A 17,512-nucleotide genomic window follows, 5' to 3' on the forward strand; every position below is an offset into this window, starting at 1 on the left:
AGATTGGAGGAAGGTTCCATTGCTTCGCTGTAACCTGTCGTCAAGAAGAAAGACGTCGTGGCAGTAGTGACATATAGATCTAAAGTGAATGTGGATTTGTTTTGTGCAAATGGATGCTGTGACAGTGAACGTTCATCTGAGGAGGCATTGAAGATAGTTATTATGTATCGGCCGGTCCTCTTTTAAATAATTTTCATTTCGAAGAGAATAAGAGTAGGTAATTGTTTCGCCAAATTAGATGTGGGTTAGAAGATAAAATTGGAAATATTATTGTGATTGACTAAAGAAAATAAATAATATCTGTAATGTATTTCTGTGATTTTTTTCTTTCCTGCCTCGTTAAAGGGCCAAGGGTATATAAGGGCTATGGTAGGTAGTTATCAATTGTACTGCGTTCGATACATTTTCCGATCGTGCCAGTTACGATATATCTAATTTTCGACTTAAACGATTGAGATTGATTGAGATTAGCCTAAGCGCTGTGTTCCTGCGCGCATCGTATCCTTTCGAAAGCACTTCGTAGCGGACATTCACATGCTTCGTACGCGCTTCGTCGACAGGCCGTGAACGAAAATTATCCATGACGACAAGCGACGGAGCGGCATAGTATCCCCGTAGTCAATGGGTACTATCATAGAGTAAGTATAAATATATTTACTCTATGGTACTATGCACATACGAATTAGGTACGGAGGTTTCTGTGCCGTCTGGGATGTTTTCTTCATCTACTTCCTTTCCTCTATACGATGAATAAATATTTAAGCGCAAAAAAGTTTTATGCAAACACCCCATTATGCATGAAATTTTAGTCCATCGCATTATACGTATATGAATTATTAATGAATTTTTGTTACTGCTTAAAATTTCAAATCTTTTATTTCAAACTCATTTCACATAAAATTTGTCAGTATAACGCCAATTTTAAGGCCTATTTTACATACATGTATGTTACACAATGCATTGATTACATTTTAAATTGTACTTTATAAGTACAAACACTTATCTAGATAACTATTTTAATTAAGACAAATGTGTTGATGTTCCAAGTGTAACATTCATAAAATAAGTGAATCAATTTTTACAAAGTGTAAGAATTTTAATTGGGAACATTACATAAAGCAATGGTAATATGAATTAAAACTATTAACAACTGTAGCGTTATAAAATTCTTATACATCGCGGTTATCTCGTAAGATGGACCCTGGAATTTTGTATAATTTCCCAGGAAAACCTGGAAATTCTACGGGATTTTTTCTGCATAGATTGTTTGGGAACCCTGATACTGTGTGTGTGTGTGTGTGTATGCCCTTGATGCATGCATTAAATTGCCTAATAATTATTTAGACAGGGAGAATAAATGTTTCCTGTGTGTGCTCTATTGGGAACACTCAATGTTTGAGTGGACAAAATAGGCGGATATATAACATGTATCAGTGGCGTAACTAGGAATATGCTTTGGGGGTGGGGGGTTGAGGGGGTTAGTGGCGGCTACCCCTCCAAGAAACAGGTATTCAGGAAATATTAAAATAGCATGCCTGAAAATGCATTTTACAACATTTTAGCACTAAATTTTAAGTTTAAGCAGATGCAGTTATTGTTCATCTACATAATCTACATCTACATAATACCCTGCGAGCCACCTCTATGGTGTTTGGCAGGGGGGCAATCGCTTATCAAATTCGGACCAGATTTTTAAATATTTTTTTTTATTTCTCTGAGGCTTTGGGTGGAAATAAATCCCCTCATCCCCCTCTTTAGTTGTGCCACTGATATATGTATCATGATTCAAAAACTCAACATTCTATCCTCCATATCATCTTCATCTTTGTTGAATCTGGAACGGAACGTGATGACCATCCAAATACAGTGTGTCCACGGAAATATTCATTTTCATGGTCAACATATAAGTAATTATCATGCCTGGGACTCCTAATCAAAAAATTGTCACCTTCCGGTTCAAGTCTCCAACGAGTGTCTACACAATCTCCACAAGTTCCAATTCTTATATGATGCTTTTCTGAATTGTATTTCTCCTCAGAGGAAAGTAAAAACATATCATATTGTTTATTTTTAATTCTGAAATATTTACCTTTCTCCAACGTATCTAATTCCCAATGAAATATTTCTCCAGGTGGCATTGATGGAGAAAGGGAAGGCAAATATCTTCTCATCGCTTCAAGACGCTCAGTATATACCTCATAACTGTAGCTTCTTGTACCATGACACCCAGCTTGATTACAGTGCAAGCGAGGGATGGTTACCTTAACATTCACATTCAGATATTCCCCATGGTGAACATTAAATATTGTACAATAAGTTTTATTACCCCAAATTAAACGTTTTATAGAGTTAGGTAGATAACTTCTCAAAGTTATGAACATATCTCTATAATGCTGCTCAATCCTAGGATAATAGTACATGTGCATGCACTCCTTAACCTTATTAGCAAGAGTCAGTGTCTGATAGCTCTTTACATGCCCATTGAATCGCATCTTATTAAATAATGCTAAGTAACCTATAGCCCTATCCTGGAGGTAATACAGCTTATCTACGAAAAATATTATATTTTCTACATTGCTTAGCTCATTCTCATAAGCTTTATCAATAAGGTCAGGCAAGTAAGCCCTGAATGCAATCCAATTTTTTATTCCAAAGTCTATGATAAGTGCATCATCCTTGTTTGTACGGACTTTGTTGGCCCATGTATCAAGGACACGTTCGACGTAAGATTTCATGAAAGTCTCTCCCATACACCGCCTAGCTGCTTGAGCAACAATCAAAACATTGGGGCTACTTAAGTGATCCTTTTTATGCATCTCATCAAATAAAACTGTATATGTTATATTATGCTGAACACAACTAGGGAGTTGTTCTATAAATTTTACAACTTTATCTATTTGATTAAAAATTTCATAATCACTATACACAGACGTTATAATTTCAGGTAGTACAGAGTCATCAGCTAACGATAGAAAGTCTTGCATGGCACTTTCGATTCTTCCACTACTTATTTCTGAAATACAATATTTTATTCTTTTTTCTTTCAACAGAGAAATTGATGTATTCAACAAGCTTTGCAGTTGTTGCACCTCTGTTTGCAACTTGTTTATCTTCTGATTATATTCCTGTGAATGAAACTTGTTTTTATCGTCAAGTAATCTCATAAAATTTTCCTTAAATTGTGTAAACTTATGTCCCATTAGAATGACTTCACTCATATTTTCACCAGCAGCTATAAACCCATCTCTGAGATGAGAATAACCGCATTGCATCAATTGTATTAATTCTTCACACCTGTCAGAGGCAAAATTAAGCTGGCAATTATTACTATCCCCTTCATAAACCCTTGCATTAGGCTGCTCTAAAATAGCTTGCAGCTCATTTCTCAAATTAATCAGTGTTTCTTGTTCTATTTCGCACATAATGGATTCCTCTAAAGGCAAAGACCTAACAACACGTGGTAAAGTAGTCAGATTAAATCTTTCTTCTGGAGGCCTTTTGGTGTCCTTGCTTGTAATCAAAAGATTTGCCATTTCTTGTAGGTCATTGATAATGGTATCTGTTTGTTGCAGTATTGTTTGGAGTAGTTCTTTCCTAATATCCACATACTGATGGATTTCAGCAAGTTCAGAAGTGTTCTTTGTCATTAAATTGAACGATGGTTGATTTACGGCCAGTATAGGAATCGTTGAAAAGCTGTCAGTCGCATTTCCCTCTGAAACAAGATCCACTTGTATGGTGTTATGTAATGCTTGAACAGCAGCCAGTTGAATAGCTAACATAAGCATCATTACCTTACCTGAATTTTTCACGAGAAATTTTCCAAAATTAAGCATATTATAGGTTGATCGTTTCTGTTTACCCTCCCTACTTGACAATGCTTGCTCTGTAGTTGATTCATTGCTCTCATATGTAGAGGGTAATAGAAATTTTTTATCATAATATTGTCCCATCCAGGTCTTATATGTAGCGTATGATTTATGCTTCACTAATGGCTCTTTGTTGCTCAATAATCTGTTTGGTGAAGCTGGTGTCAATGATCTTTCTGTTGATTGTTTACAAATGTATAGTAGGTCACCCTGAAAAGATTCTCCTACAACCCCTGCTTCTGCTTTAATATTTGATGACAATGAAGTTCTTACTGGTTCAACACGTGAGGCACATTTCATGGCTTCATTCAATGGATCCGACCCGCTTTCATAGTCCTGTGAAGAAAGAAGAAGAGGAGATTGGAAGAAGAATTGGTGAATGACTTATCCATGGGCAATCCAATAATTGCTTCATTAAGGCTAAACACGATGGTTAATTAGAGTGAATCTTTGCCAAGAGATGGAACCTCCATCGGGAGATCTTCAGCGCCGAGTTGTAACTATACGTCCCACATTTCCAAAAATCCACTATCCCCCACCCATCAGTCCTCAGTCCACAACTCTAACGTTTCCTTCTCCTCCGTAACCCCTCAACAACCCCCTGGCACTCCAGATAATGCTCTCTCAGGTTTCATGTTAACAAGACCATAAAAATTGAGAAATTAAATATCAAGTTACACGAGGACAAAGAAAAGCTTTTCACTACCCCACTTTCCCAGCCATCTGACGTCCACGCATTCTCGCATGTGTTCTAGCAATTCACCGCTGTTTTACACAGTACACGGAATTGCGCAATCTGACGTACGCGCGAAGGCGCAATCAAAATTGCGTCGTGTAAAGCGAAGAATTGCTAGAACACATGCGAGAATGCGTGGACGCAAGACGGCAAAATAGCCCATGTTCTAATTTCGTTCATGCATTCGCGCAATTCCACGCTATTTTAGAAATAAATGCAGCTCTAACCTGCGCAATTCCGTGTACCGTGTAAAACGGCCTTAATGGGCTCAAAAGTGTCTAACCATGACTTCCGGCAAATGATGAGGTATCCAGATTGGATTATAATATTCGTATTATGCGCAAAATTAAAAAGAAAATCACACCAATCACGGTTTATTATTGACATCAATTAATCATTATAAGCGTGGAAGAATAGTTTCTCGTGAAAACTTGAAAATGGAAGTGGAATGGGGAGCACGAGTGGATAGAGCCCGGATTTATATAGCCGGAGAAAATTTTACTGAAGTCGTGTAAAAGTTTTCTAAGAGAAGTTACCTGAGGACAGTGGAAAGTGGTTTCTTTGGAATAGTGATTTCTTCTCCCACTCTACTTCTCGCAAGCCCTCTCTTTTCAACTGGCATGCTCCCTCGTCCCAATTTTTGAAACTCGCTGATAGCACGAGTCACACATGAGACGTACTGTGTCCTTCGGTGGCAACCAACAACTTTCCGCAATTTGTATTTTACCTCCGTATATTTTCAAGAATAGGAATACGCACCAAATATAAAAAATAAGTCCGAATATGGCTCTTTTCCGACATAGTTTAACTTTGTTAATCATGGTTTCGTCACTTTTATTTATCAATTTATCAGTGAATCACGAGTTCCTATATTGAAACTTCTTCATTTAGTTTTTGAATTATTATTCTGTACGCACTATTTAATTAGACTCTTATGTCAACTTTGCCGAACACGGCATACTCAATGCAAGCATTAATATGTTTTTCTATCAAATTGTGTTTTTTGAGTTTATCATTTAAATGTTTTAAATCCGAGACACCGTCCATATTCACGTTCTGCAACTCCCATTGCCAAATAAGGATAGAAAAATAGAATGTTTAAATTTGCACCCACACAACCATCAGCATAGTTGTACAAATTATTGGAAATTTTCCGAACGAAATAGTGTCGTGCTTTAAAGGCCTTTTTTGCTGACTTATATTAAGTATAGGCTTAGGGGGCCTAAATTCTTGAGCACTATCTTAATTTCCAGGTCCTTAATTCCATTACTAATAATAACATTCTGATTGTTGGAAACAGACGAGACCACCATGACAATCTCTAATATTCAAAACAATCACTAACACTAAAACACTAACTCGATTAACTCAACTACAACTAGGTCGCTCTAAGCATGCTCGGGCGGCATCCCTAGACTTCTATGAGGGACAAGTTTAGACGCGTCATAGCACGATCAGCCCCCACCACTACCACTCTCCATATAACTTGCATGGGGATGGATTGGGACTTTCTGGCCAGCGTCCCACAGCTACAAATACGAACTTCTCGCGCTATTTTAGCTTGTTTTTCCAACATTTTCGATGTATGCGATTGAAAAAAACATTTTAGTTAATAAGATGTATAATTATAATTGAATGGGATTTTATTTTTTTCGTTTTTCAAATCTTTTGAGGGCCGGCGTCCGAGAGACCTTTTGGGCATGCCGCCACCGATTTTTCGGATTCAGCGCAATATATGATACTCCATCAACAGAATTTGGAAAACATGGTAGAATCGTGGAAATGCAGGTCTGTATTATTAGTACTAAGCCTGAGTCACACGATCATTTTCATCCGTCATATCCGAGTGATCACTATCGCGATCACTCATACCCTGTTTACACTACGCACGTATCGACCTCGATCCGTACCAGCGTAACCTCAAAACGTCGTGTAAAGGCGCAGAGTTACCATGGTAGGCACATTATTTATTTTCATTATTGAAATAATTTAGCTTTTGTATTAAGCAATCTTTTTAAATTCAATGTTTATAATAACTTAATAACTTAAGGGGATATAGTGCTATTATGGTGCCTCGAATATGAGAGGTAGCTTCAAAGGATTATAATAGTTACTTTAGGATGCATAGAACAAAAGCTCGTTAGGTGCACCACTGCTCACAGTTTAAACTTGGCAGTTGTAGACAGTCTCCGCACTCTTACGTGTATGAGGGATATTATGGCTTTTGCCAAGGACTTAATAAACACCGTATGGGAAACCACCAGAAGGATGGGACTTTTCAGAAGCATACGCTGTGAGAGCGCCAACGATCACTGATCTACGACCACTTTTCCCGACTCGATGGACAATGCGAGCTTCCAGTATCTTGAGAATAGTGAAAAACTTTGAAGAACTTCTAGTCATTTTAAATATTTCCTGCAGAGGACAAAACAGAGGCCAGCTTACAAATGTGTAGACTATCTTGAGTCGATGTTACAATGTAAGACTTATTTATTTTTACGTCTATGTTGCCATGTAATGAACCCAGTATATGATGTCCATGAAAAAATTCAATGCCCTCATCTAAGTGTTGCTGATCTGGGAAAATTATATGAGGGCTTGATTTGTAAGAGGAACCTTCACAAGTTGATGATCCTTCGCTTCCTCGGAATCGACATATGCCAAAGAAATATGAAAACGACGAAGCCAGCTCACCGCACACCTTCAAAACCCCAAAGGAATACTACAATGCTATTAACATTGAAGGTTGTCAAACGGTGCAATCTTGCATTACTAAGTGGTTTGCATCCACTGGACTCACGCAGATTATTGACTTCCATTGATTTCCATGAAAATTTCAACTTTTTCTCTCAAATGAAAATTTAGGCTGGAAATATTTCACTTTGATAAATCAACAGCTAATTGACTGAATTTTATGTAATCAGTGTTTGAAACATTATTTAAGCCTTAAAATAAGTTTTCAATTTATAATTAGATTCACAGAGTTTTAAAGATATTTGATATAATTACACTTGGGAGGTTGACCTGGCAGCAATTCCATCACATGTTAATTTTGGGCGCATTTAGAAGTTACATATTTCGAAAATTAATTTTTTGATCATGCACAGTTAAACGTTTGACGTTTTTTTATATTTTACAATTTTATCGAAATATCCTATGGCATAATTTTCTCTAAAGGTAATTCCATCACAAATGGAATATCCCATATACGACCAGTCATCAACGACTTCATATACATTAATCCGGTCAGACGGTCGACATTTGCACCTTTCTAAAGACACTCTTGCCCTAATAATGGTATTTATAGCAATTTTTAAAATCTTTATAAAACAGATAAATACATTCTGTAACGGGCAGTCACTACCCGCTTAGTGCACCTGTTCATTATGTTTTTTTAAGTCGTGGGCACTGTCGTATTCCGGTAAGCCGGAATTCACATCGAATTTTGAGTTCTGCATCCGAGTCCAGCCCAATTGGCTGATCTTGTTGATTCAATAACTTCTAAGTACTTCAGTATTTTTAGAATATAAGACCCAATTAAAACCCGCTATTTACATACTTGTTGACTGAAAGTATTGGGCGTGCTGTATAAACTTTACTTACTGAATTAAAGGATTAAAGTTGAGATATTGTTTTAATTTAAAGAACTCTGAGTCTTATTCAAAGTAAACTTAAATATGCTGTATCACTTAGCAATCAAAGTGCTATTGCTAAGCGACGGCAATATTTTATGTTTTATTCTTTTTATGATAGCTTAGGTTTTATTTAAATATAATTTCTATTTGTTAAGAGCCTAATCACTGCCTTGTACATGGGCGTACCCAGCGAGGGGCAGGTGGGGGGCAGCTGCCCCCCCCCCCAGAAGTAAAAATTGCAAAAGTCTTTAAGAAAAATCAGTACTGAATTGAAACGAAAGTATTCAATACATTTTCTTTGAGCCCACGAAAAATTATGTGTTTTAGTATAAGATATGTAACTATAACAAAACTATTTTTTCAAGGACTCAATCTCTTAAACTAATATCTCAACTTGGCTTGCCGCCCCATAGACCATGGCTTCCTACCCCTCCTAGTTATGATACTAATTGCGCCCTTGGCTCTGCAATAGTGTATGAGCGAAATTATAACTATAAATGAAATAAGCTTTTTACCAAAATACCGTGCTGTTGATGTTTTGTTTCTTTTTTCAAAGCCAAAAAATGTGTCAGGCTTGTAGTTTCCCGAAGTGTTGAGTTATAGAGAGTCGAATTTTCGGGGTTCTAATGTTGATCATATGACTTCTATAAAAGGCTATTAAATAACTTTAAAACTCACTATTTTTCATATGAAATTTAGAAATTTTCCCGAGGCAAGACCCCGATACGGGTCCACCAATATTTTTTATAGGTCGGCGCCCCTGGTTTCGTTTTTGCAGAACGCAAACATCGTTTTTCTATTTCATAAACGCCACTTTAGAAGAAGAATGGCCGAATCGTCGCTTTACCTTAAAGTGCTCGAACCTAATATCCTGGTTTCAAGCATTGCAAATCAGAGTATTTCCACACGTCGATGTGTGACTCCACCACAGGTACGAGTGGATGATAATAAATTTATATATGAACGCAAAATATTTTTAGCGTATTTATGATTATTAATGTTTCCTCTCTGCCTTCTGCAAAAATCAGCATTTTGAGTGGACGAATGACTGAGTAATGCTTATTATCATCCGCGCGTACTTTTCGCGTAGTCACAGCGACAACGCGTGGAAATGCTATGATTGGCCATGCCTGTAAGTAAGGTATAATTTACATTTCGCAAAATATGTACACGTAATTCTAATTATAAATGTCTTATTTGTGCCCTCTGCCGAAATCAGCCATTTGAATGGACGATTAACTGAGTAATGCTGTTCATCAACCACGCCTCTTTTTTCGTATATATCATAGCGTCGAGGTGTGGAAATACTCTGATTGGTTATGCCTGTAAATTGGATATAATTTACATTCGCTAAATATGTTTACGCAATTATGATCATTAATATATCAGGGAAAATTTTAGCTGTGTAAGCCATTTGGATATGTCATCTATCTGCTTCGTAACCACTGATTTGTATGCGCTTTCGAACTGCTGTCTAACTGCGCTTCTAACTCATTGGCAACACATTTTGAACTGATTTGGTTTCCCATTGGAAACTGTATGGAACAAATTTTCAACCTTTGGAACTCATTTGGAATTAGCATTGGAACTGATTTGTACCACTCGTTCATCCGTTTTGGAACTCATTTACACCAGTCAGTCACTCGTTTTGAAACTCATATGTAAACCATACAAACTGATTTGTAACAGTTCAAGATGGATTTTCATGGTAATCTGCATAGAAAACTTGGCCAGGCGAAGATGGCGAATTGAAGTGCGGCAGTAACTTCATTTCAAAGTAGTGTATAGTCACTTCTCGATAAATGGCCACGTACCATTTTCTAAATTAGTCATAAACGAAGGTCCTTCTAGCTTGGCAGACTTGGCACAGAATGTGCCCAACAATTTTCACTCTGGGGGTAATTACCTTTGGTGGTCAAGAAGGTCCACATCGAGAGCTTAACTCCGGCCTTTCGTGGTTGACGTGGATCATTCAGTGTCCATGCCTGAGTAAAATGCCTTCGTTTCTGGATATTTTTCCTTGAAAACCCTCATGTTAAATATCCGAAAATCCGATGCAAAATGCGAAGAAAACCCTTTCCGGGTACCTTAACTTGACTCAATGCCGCGACATTGAAACAGATTACCCAGGGAGGATTTCATTTTTGGCGAAAAAAAGTCATAAAATACGGAACAAAATATGGACATAAGCCATTGCCCGGGGATCGGTAAGACAAAACATCGACCGGTATGTTTTATTTTTAAATTGATGCAAAATACTACTGTTCCGAAAATATTTAAGAAGGAAAGTATTTGAAATAAATTCAAAAAAATATCGTAAAATTCAACATTTATGTGCGAAATATACTTTGAAAGCATATACATTAATGTTTTAACAATAATAATATACTTGGAAACGCCAAAAAACGCCATTATTAATAACGTTTTTGATGAAATTGCTATTGAATACCTAATTTCACGTAAGCAATATTCTAGGCACGTGGTGAAGATAACGAGGAAATAGAAAGTAGTAAGTGGGCTGTGATGACGAAAAGTACAGTGGTGTGGAGAGGTGAAAAAAGTAGGTGTTAAGGTAGGTACATGTGAACCAAATGTTGCAGTGTGTAGAAAGTTTTAGTTTAATATAGTAATTGCCACTGTGTTGTGAATGAAATAAAAACTTTGTCGTTACTGAGCTCAGTTCATAGGAAATTAAAGAACACCCCAAGCACCAGTTGCAGACACGACTATCCATCCTAATCTCACGCATGTTGCCAAAGGGGAGTGGGAGCAGGATAGGACACAGCATTGAACAGGTTGTCAGAGAATCATAATGAGACTTAAAAAAATACTAGAGGGAATCTAATAAATTAACTCCACCACTCACATCGTCCCATAGGACAAACTTACTAGCATCACCCAAAATTAGGGCTCAATATTAGCTCAATTTGCCACTTGACGTTCGTGCATTTTCAGTGCATCTGCCCTTATCAGAGAAGAAAGAGCAATAAAAGGTAGATTCGGAAGTGTTTAAAATAATTTAGAAAAAAGCATCGACACATAATTTTACTTCCATGATTTGAAAACGATAACTTACAAAATATATGAAAATTTAAAAATATTATACGACTAACCTCTTCATGACGGGATCCAAAAAGGTGATCATAACCTTCAGGAGATCCCACAGGCATTCCTTTCAAAAATGTAGCATAAATTATGGAAGCAAAATAATTGACAAACTGCAGGAGATGCATCTTTCGAGTAAGGCTGTCGAGAAACTCAATCTGTGTGGTTTTCAGCTTCAATTCGGTCAAATATTCAGCCAGCCATCCATTTGCCTAAAGAATTAAAATATATATATATATATATTCATGCGATGGTGGTTGGCGTAACATGGTGAAACTCCTTCATGATGCACAAAGGTTAAGAAAACACTTAGCTGTTTCACAAAATAAAATATATTGCGACCGGTTTCGATATAACGTATCATCATCTAGATGATGATACGCTGTATCGAAACCGGTCGCAATATATTTTATTTTGTGAAACAGCTAAGTGTTTTCTTAACCTTTGTGCATATATATATTCATTAATATATCTTTTCAATTTTACCATTTAATTAGCTAATTTCACTGACTTAACCGCTAAGGAACTTATGTAAGGCAATAATAAGATTTTGGGGAGGAATAAGCAAGAAATGCAGTCAAATATTCTCATATTAACACTATTTACTGATATAATGTGGCGTTACGCGTTTAAATCATGGAGATTCGTAACGCAAGCCCAGACACAGGGAACTCCGATCGTCTGTCACTAACTGGGCGAGGGAAGACTCCGAAAAACAAGAATAATCAGTAGTCAGAGAAACAATTGTGACAAAATAACGAGTCATGTTCAATCAAAATGTCCAAAGGAGAAATATTCAAAATCAAAAGTATTACAATAATCAACGGTGATAACTAATAATCTCAAAAGGAACTTTACCAATAATTTGGAAAACTAAGTACAAAGCTGTTTAGCCTGTCAGAACCAAAAATCACTTGAGAATCAATCTCTCAAGTCGGCCGATATCACCGCAGCGAAGGCCCTTGAGCAAGAGAGGCCGGCCGGAACAAGGCACAATGGAGTGGGAGATATTTAGCGAAGGAGGGGAAGGGTAGTTCGATGTGCTCGACCGGCCAAAATCCAATTTCCCGAGAAGGCGGCCGTGTTGACTGGAACCTCTGGAACACTTCTGGTCATGCAACCAGGGGTTGGGTGTGTACAGCGAACCGCAGGGTTTCCTCTCTTCTATCTGCTGGGTTGGGGACACAGGCAAAGCAGTGAGATCGCTGGTTCAGGCAAGCCATTGGAAATCAAGGAGGGGATTGAAATGGTAGGATGAGGTCTTGGAGGGAGAGAGAGTTATGATAGGACAAAGTGGAGTACTTCTCACTCCAAACTGCATTCTTATGCCTCGACACCGACCTCCCCTGGATTTCCAGATGCCAGTATTCCTCCACCATAATTGCTATATAAGTCTTGATCTCCAGGTTGGGCTGGGTCGGAGGAATTTCTGGCTGGGGTATCAGGATTCTAGTGGGAGGAGGGTCACACTAAAAAATGCCACAGTTGGATGAACAGCAAGGTCGGCATAACAGCGTATTATACATTCTATGCTGCCTAAAGCTCTACCGGACATAAATGAAAAGCCTAATAGTGACATTCTGTGAGTCTTCCTAAGAGCAGAACAACTAATGAGAGATTTTTCTGTAAATAGTAAATATTTTGACAACTTCAAGTGACTTGCCTCTGAGGATGAAAAGCATAGTATGAGAACCTTTTTCTTGTGGTGGAAAAAAAAGTGACTACGACAGGACCTTATAGCCTTAAAATTGGTAGATAGCCATGCTATTTGCTACACCACTACTTCAATTACAATATGCCATGCTCTAATATGACAAAACTGCGGTCAGTCTCTTTCTTGTTATTTCCGATGAAACGTTCACGAAAATTACAACCGAAAAAACAAGCAATCCAACACCTTTATATGTTCAGAATAACAGCACTCTCACGATAACACAATTCGCTAATCAAACAAAAGCTTCGCGGTTCATTCAAACGCAAACCCACTTTAAATCCCATTTATTAAGTACGTAGAACGACAAGACGAGAAAAACAACAAACAGGTTGTATGACAAGCATGTAAATAGCAATTTAACTCATTGGGATCAAAAACACAAAATAAATACGTCTCTCTCTCGTCAATTCTTTCGCTAAGCCGCTAGAGCGATTTCACTATCGTCGATAACGAAATTCACACTTTGCGAATGTTTACGTTCGCAATGTGCTGGCCAGTCAGAACGAGAATAACGTTTTCGTCGACAGAGAGACGAAATGAAATATTTCTAACGAAATGAATAGCGAATGAAAGTGAGAATACGAATGCATACAGCGTTCGCCAATCTTTTCAACAAATCGTGTCGGCTATAGCCAGAAAGAACTATAGCCAGAATCGGCTATAGCCAGAATCATGCCACGGGGCTCAAACCCGGGATGTACGCGGCAAAAGACACTGGGGGAGCGCGTCTGACCACTCGTCCACCTCGGTACTTGTGAAAGAGCTATTACTTACGGGTAGTCATGATGCGCGAAATTTTTACGTGTGACATTCTCTCGATCCCGGACCTATGTGGAAGAAAGCCGTGACACTTTTTCTACATTTCTACCGGTATAGTTTCAGAAAATAGCATCGGCATTCAGATCCCGAATATCACAATCGCGATGTCTCCTTGTGATTTTGATACAAACTATTTGACCATAAGCTAGTTGGATACAAACTTAACAGTGTGAGACGGTGCGCGTCCGCTGTATTAAATTTTAATACAATTAATTTGATGCAAATTTGACCATGGGAAACCAGCTTGAGGAATCGGAAGGGGGAAAAAAACCCCTAGGTCCTTATAGGGTCCCTGCCCTATAAGGACCCTACCTGACGGTAAAACTATAGGACAAGTATATGAACTGTTCGAAAAATCCACAGAGGAAAAGACATTCGCCTTGACGGGATTCAAACCCGGATCCCTCCATGTGCATTACGGGTGACTCCGTAAAAGTTATCACCGCGGCTTTTCCCGGTATTCTTAAATATGAATTGTTAATGTACTAGGACAACTGTGATATATCTACCATTATATTGACTTTCAATCAGACAGGAATGACTCGTGCTTCCTGAGGCCGACTTGTAGCAGTCCCACCAGGGCAACACTCCTCGTCGTCTTGCTACCGAGTGCAGATTGCGGCTCCTTCTGGGAAAAATACAGTGCTTATATTATTCGCAGCGATTATCCCTTTCTATTGACGCGTTACGCCACGGATTGTCTTTTATAGAGAAATCCTCCCCTTCCGCTCAACCTCACCTCCCTCCCCCTCTGCTTTTAAGCCTTCGTCCATCTCTTCCAATTCGTGGCCATCCTTCTGCGAGGGGAGAGCGCTAATACACACGTTTTATGGACGGTCCGGAATCACGTAAAGCCTAAGGAAAGCAATATGAATCAGAATTTTATTTTAGAGCTATGGTCTGGAATAGAGACCAATTAAAAGTGTTTTAAGCGCAAATTTAGGCATGATATTATTTGTAAGAATCTATATTTCTCATTATTATTCCTTACTCCCATTCATTAAAAATTTCTACGAACTACCGCGTTGTCAGAGGCTAAAGGTAGCTACTTACTTTGGGTAAGGTGTATTGCGTGAACAACTTTGCGGCTCAAAAACGACTGAGGATCTAATATCGGTGTGTCAATTCTTATACGCGTTCAGTCCACAGCCCCTATAACTCCTGGAAATCCGTATTTTCGCTTAAAATCTCTTGAAACCTCAATTGCAATTCCCTCTTTGGCCATTTTTTTATTCTCAGTGACATACAATGGAGAGAGTATGTGACTCTTTTAACGGCTCTGATTGCTGTGGCTTTGCCCATAGTAAATTTCTCACAAACAGATCTGAAATAATTACACACACATTAGTTAATATTTAGGGAACCTGTCAGAAGTAGTTAACCGTCTACTATTAACAAGTCAACCGTCAACTTTGGTAGGAAGGTTTATATTAGCTAACTGTAGCTATCCGGTATCTTTAAATACCATAATAAGAAGTTGCTTAACGGCATCTATGGGCTTCCTGCCGCTTTTATTTAACATATTTGTCTCAGTAATTGCTTGGCCGACAAAGAAAAAAATTGACGATATTTTTGAACCTTTTACGCCTATCAATTTCGCGGAACTCCGTCTGCTCCTCGTCGGCCGATAACCCGGCTTGATATCGCGGGTCAAGCCAAGATCGCGCTCCATCGCATCGATAAAGACCAGGCTTTGCGAACTGCCATGTTAAGAGGAGGTACCTTGCCTCCCCTACCCACCCCCCGCTTTTTCCTTACTCGACGTAGTACAGTGATTTTTATAGATGGCAGCCCGAAAAAAGTGTACGTGACTGCCGATAGATGGCAGCACTGACAATTAGCGGCAAAACTGGGTATTCAAATATGTCATCCAGTATATACAGTAATATTAATACTCGCATTTCCTGAAAAACAAAACTTTTTGTTTCCTTTAAATAAAAAAACAATGGTAATTAAACATTAAGTCATTTTTATTGATAAAAAACAGTAATACATTTATAAAACAGGGCAACATTAACATTTGAAAAAGATCACTGAAAAACAATAGATCACCACTTCAATGCCTTACGTTCGAAACAATTTTATAAAGCACGAAAAAATACTAAGGCATTTAAATAACCTCACATTCAGGGATAAGGAAAGAAATATTGCTAACTCGAACACATTGAGCAAAAGACAGTTGTGAATGCAATGCATTAATAGGTGCATGAGCAATGAATAGCAATGTGACAACTTGCTTATCAAATGCATATGAAGCCAATGGCAGTACAACCCAGCATAACCAAGCAAGACAATTAAACCAACACGCAGTTAGAGGCAATCAACACAATCAGCAAAGGACAGTTGTGAACGCAATGCATTAATAGGAACGTGAGCACTGAATAGTTATCAGATAACTAGCCACAACACTTGCATATGAAGCAAAAGGCAGTACACCACAGCATAACCATGCAAGACAATTAAACCAACAGGCAGTCAGAGGCACTTAAACACAATCAGCAAAGGACAGTTGTGAACGCAATGTATTAATAGGAACGTGAGCACCGAATAGCAATCAGACAACTTGCTTATCACATGCATATGAAGCAAATGGCAGCACACCCCAGCATAACCATACAAGAAAATTAAACCAACTGACAGTCAGGGGCACTTCAGCACAATCAGCAAAGGACAGTTGTGAACGCAATGCATTAATAGGAACGTGAGCACTGAATAGTTATCAGATAACTAGCCACAACACTTGCATATGAAGCAAAAGGCAGTACACCCCACCATAACCATACAAGAAAATTAAACCAACTGACAGTCAGGGGCACTTCAGCACAATCAGCAAAGGACAGTTGTGAACGCAATGCATTAATAGCAACGTGAGCACTGAATACTTATCAGATAACTCGCCGCAACACTTGCATATGAAGCAAAAGGCAGTACAACCCAGCATAACCAAGCAAGACAATTAAACCAACACGCAGTTAGAGGCAATCAACACTATCAGCAAAGGACAGTTGTGAATGCAATGCATTAATATAGGAACATGAGCACTGAATAGCAATCAGATAACTACCTTTAACACTTACATACGAAGCAAAAGGCAGTACACCACAGCATAACCATGCAAGACAATTAAACCAACAGTCGGAGGCACTTCAACACAACACAAACACTTCAGAAAAGGACAGTTGTGAATCCAATGCATTAACAGGCGCGTGAGCACTGAATATAAATCAGAGAACTGGCTTTAACACTGACATACGAAGCAGAAGGCAGTACACCACCTCCCATCCGAAATATGGGCACCACACTCCAAAACACTACGGTAGTGCTTGATTTTCACTCTATAAAAATAAAGACTTATCACACGGATCACGAGAGCTCCTAACTTGCCAAGAGAACAGATTCAAAACGTGGTCACGTGGTTATAACGGCGCTGGGACCACGTGAGTTCCACGAAAACCCTCCCCTACTTCCCCCTCCCTCTCTCACCTCCCCTACAACTTCAATACTTCTCTCAGATGGCGTGAGAGTGCAAGTTACCCGGAAGCCCCGTAAGAGATCGCACTGGTTGATAAAGACCAAGGTCCTTGGAGGACTCCTTTACGGACACAGGAAAAAACTAAAAGGAGACTAATTCCGG

The 17,512-nt window shown here is 38.5% G+C and overlaps 1 protein-coding gene across 3 annotated transcripts; it reads right to left on the reverse strand.

The window, feature by feature from the left end:
* Window positions 1-1,647: 1,647 nt before the first annotated feature.
* LOC124169036 lies at window positions 1,648-15,111 on the reverse strand. Of its 3 annotated transcripts, XM_046547499.1 has the most exons (5): window positions 14,932-15,111; window positions 14,618-14,733; window positions 14,388-14,506; window positions 11,354-11,557; window positions 1,648-4,205 (listed from the first exon to the last, which is right to left on the reverse strand). In XM_046547499.1, the coding sequence occupies exons 3-5, from the start codon at window positions 14,388-14,390 to the stop codon at window positions 1,794-1,796; spliced, it is 2,619 nt and encodes an 872-aa protein (XP_046403455.1). In that variant the 5' UTR covers window positions 14,391-14,506; window positions 14,618-14,733; window positions 14,932-15,111; the 3' UTR covers window positions 1,648-1,793. The 3 variants fall into 3 exon arrangements, with proteins under 3 accessions (XP_046403455.1, XP_046403456.1, XP_046403457.1); XM_046547500.1 differs by lacking the exons at window positions 14,388-14,506; window positions 14,618-14,733; window positions 14,932-15,111 and adding an exon at window positions 11,952-13,668; XM_046547501.1 differs by lacking the exons at window positions 11,354-11,557; window positions 14,618-14,733; window positions 14,932-15,111 and having other exon boundaries at window positions 14,388-14,542.
* Window positions 15,112-17,512: the final 2,401 nt, after the last annotated feature.

This window comes from Ischnura elegans, chromosome 12, assembly GCF_921293095.1.
Source record: "Ischnura elegans chromosome 12, ioIscEleg1.1, whole genome shotgun sequence".
NCBI classification, from domain to species: Eukaryota; Metazoa; Arthropoda; class Insecta; order Odonata; family Coenagrionidae; genus Ischnura; species Ischnura elegans.

What these genes read in the sequence shown, in the direction of transcription:
- LOC124169036 (XM_046547499.1), bottom strand. An exon ending in TTGGATCCCGTCATGAAGAG is followed by an intron (nt 4,206 to 11,353) that starts GTTAGTCGTATA and finishes CTTTCTTCACAG; the next exon opens with GACTATGAAAGCGGGTCGGA.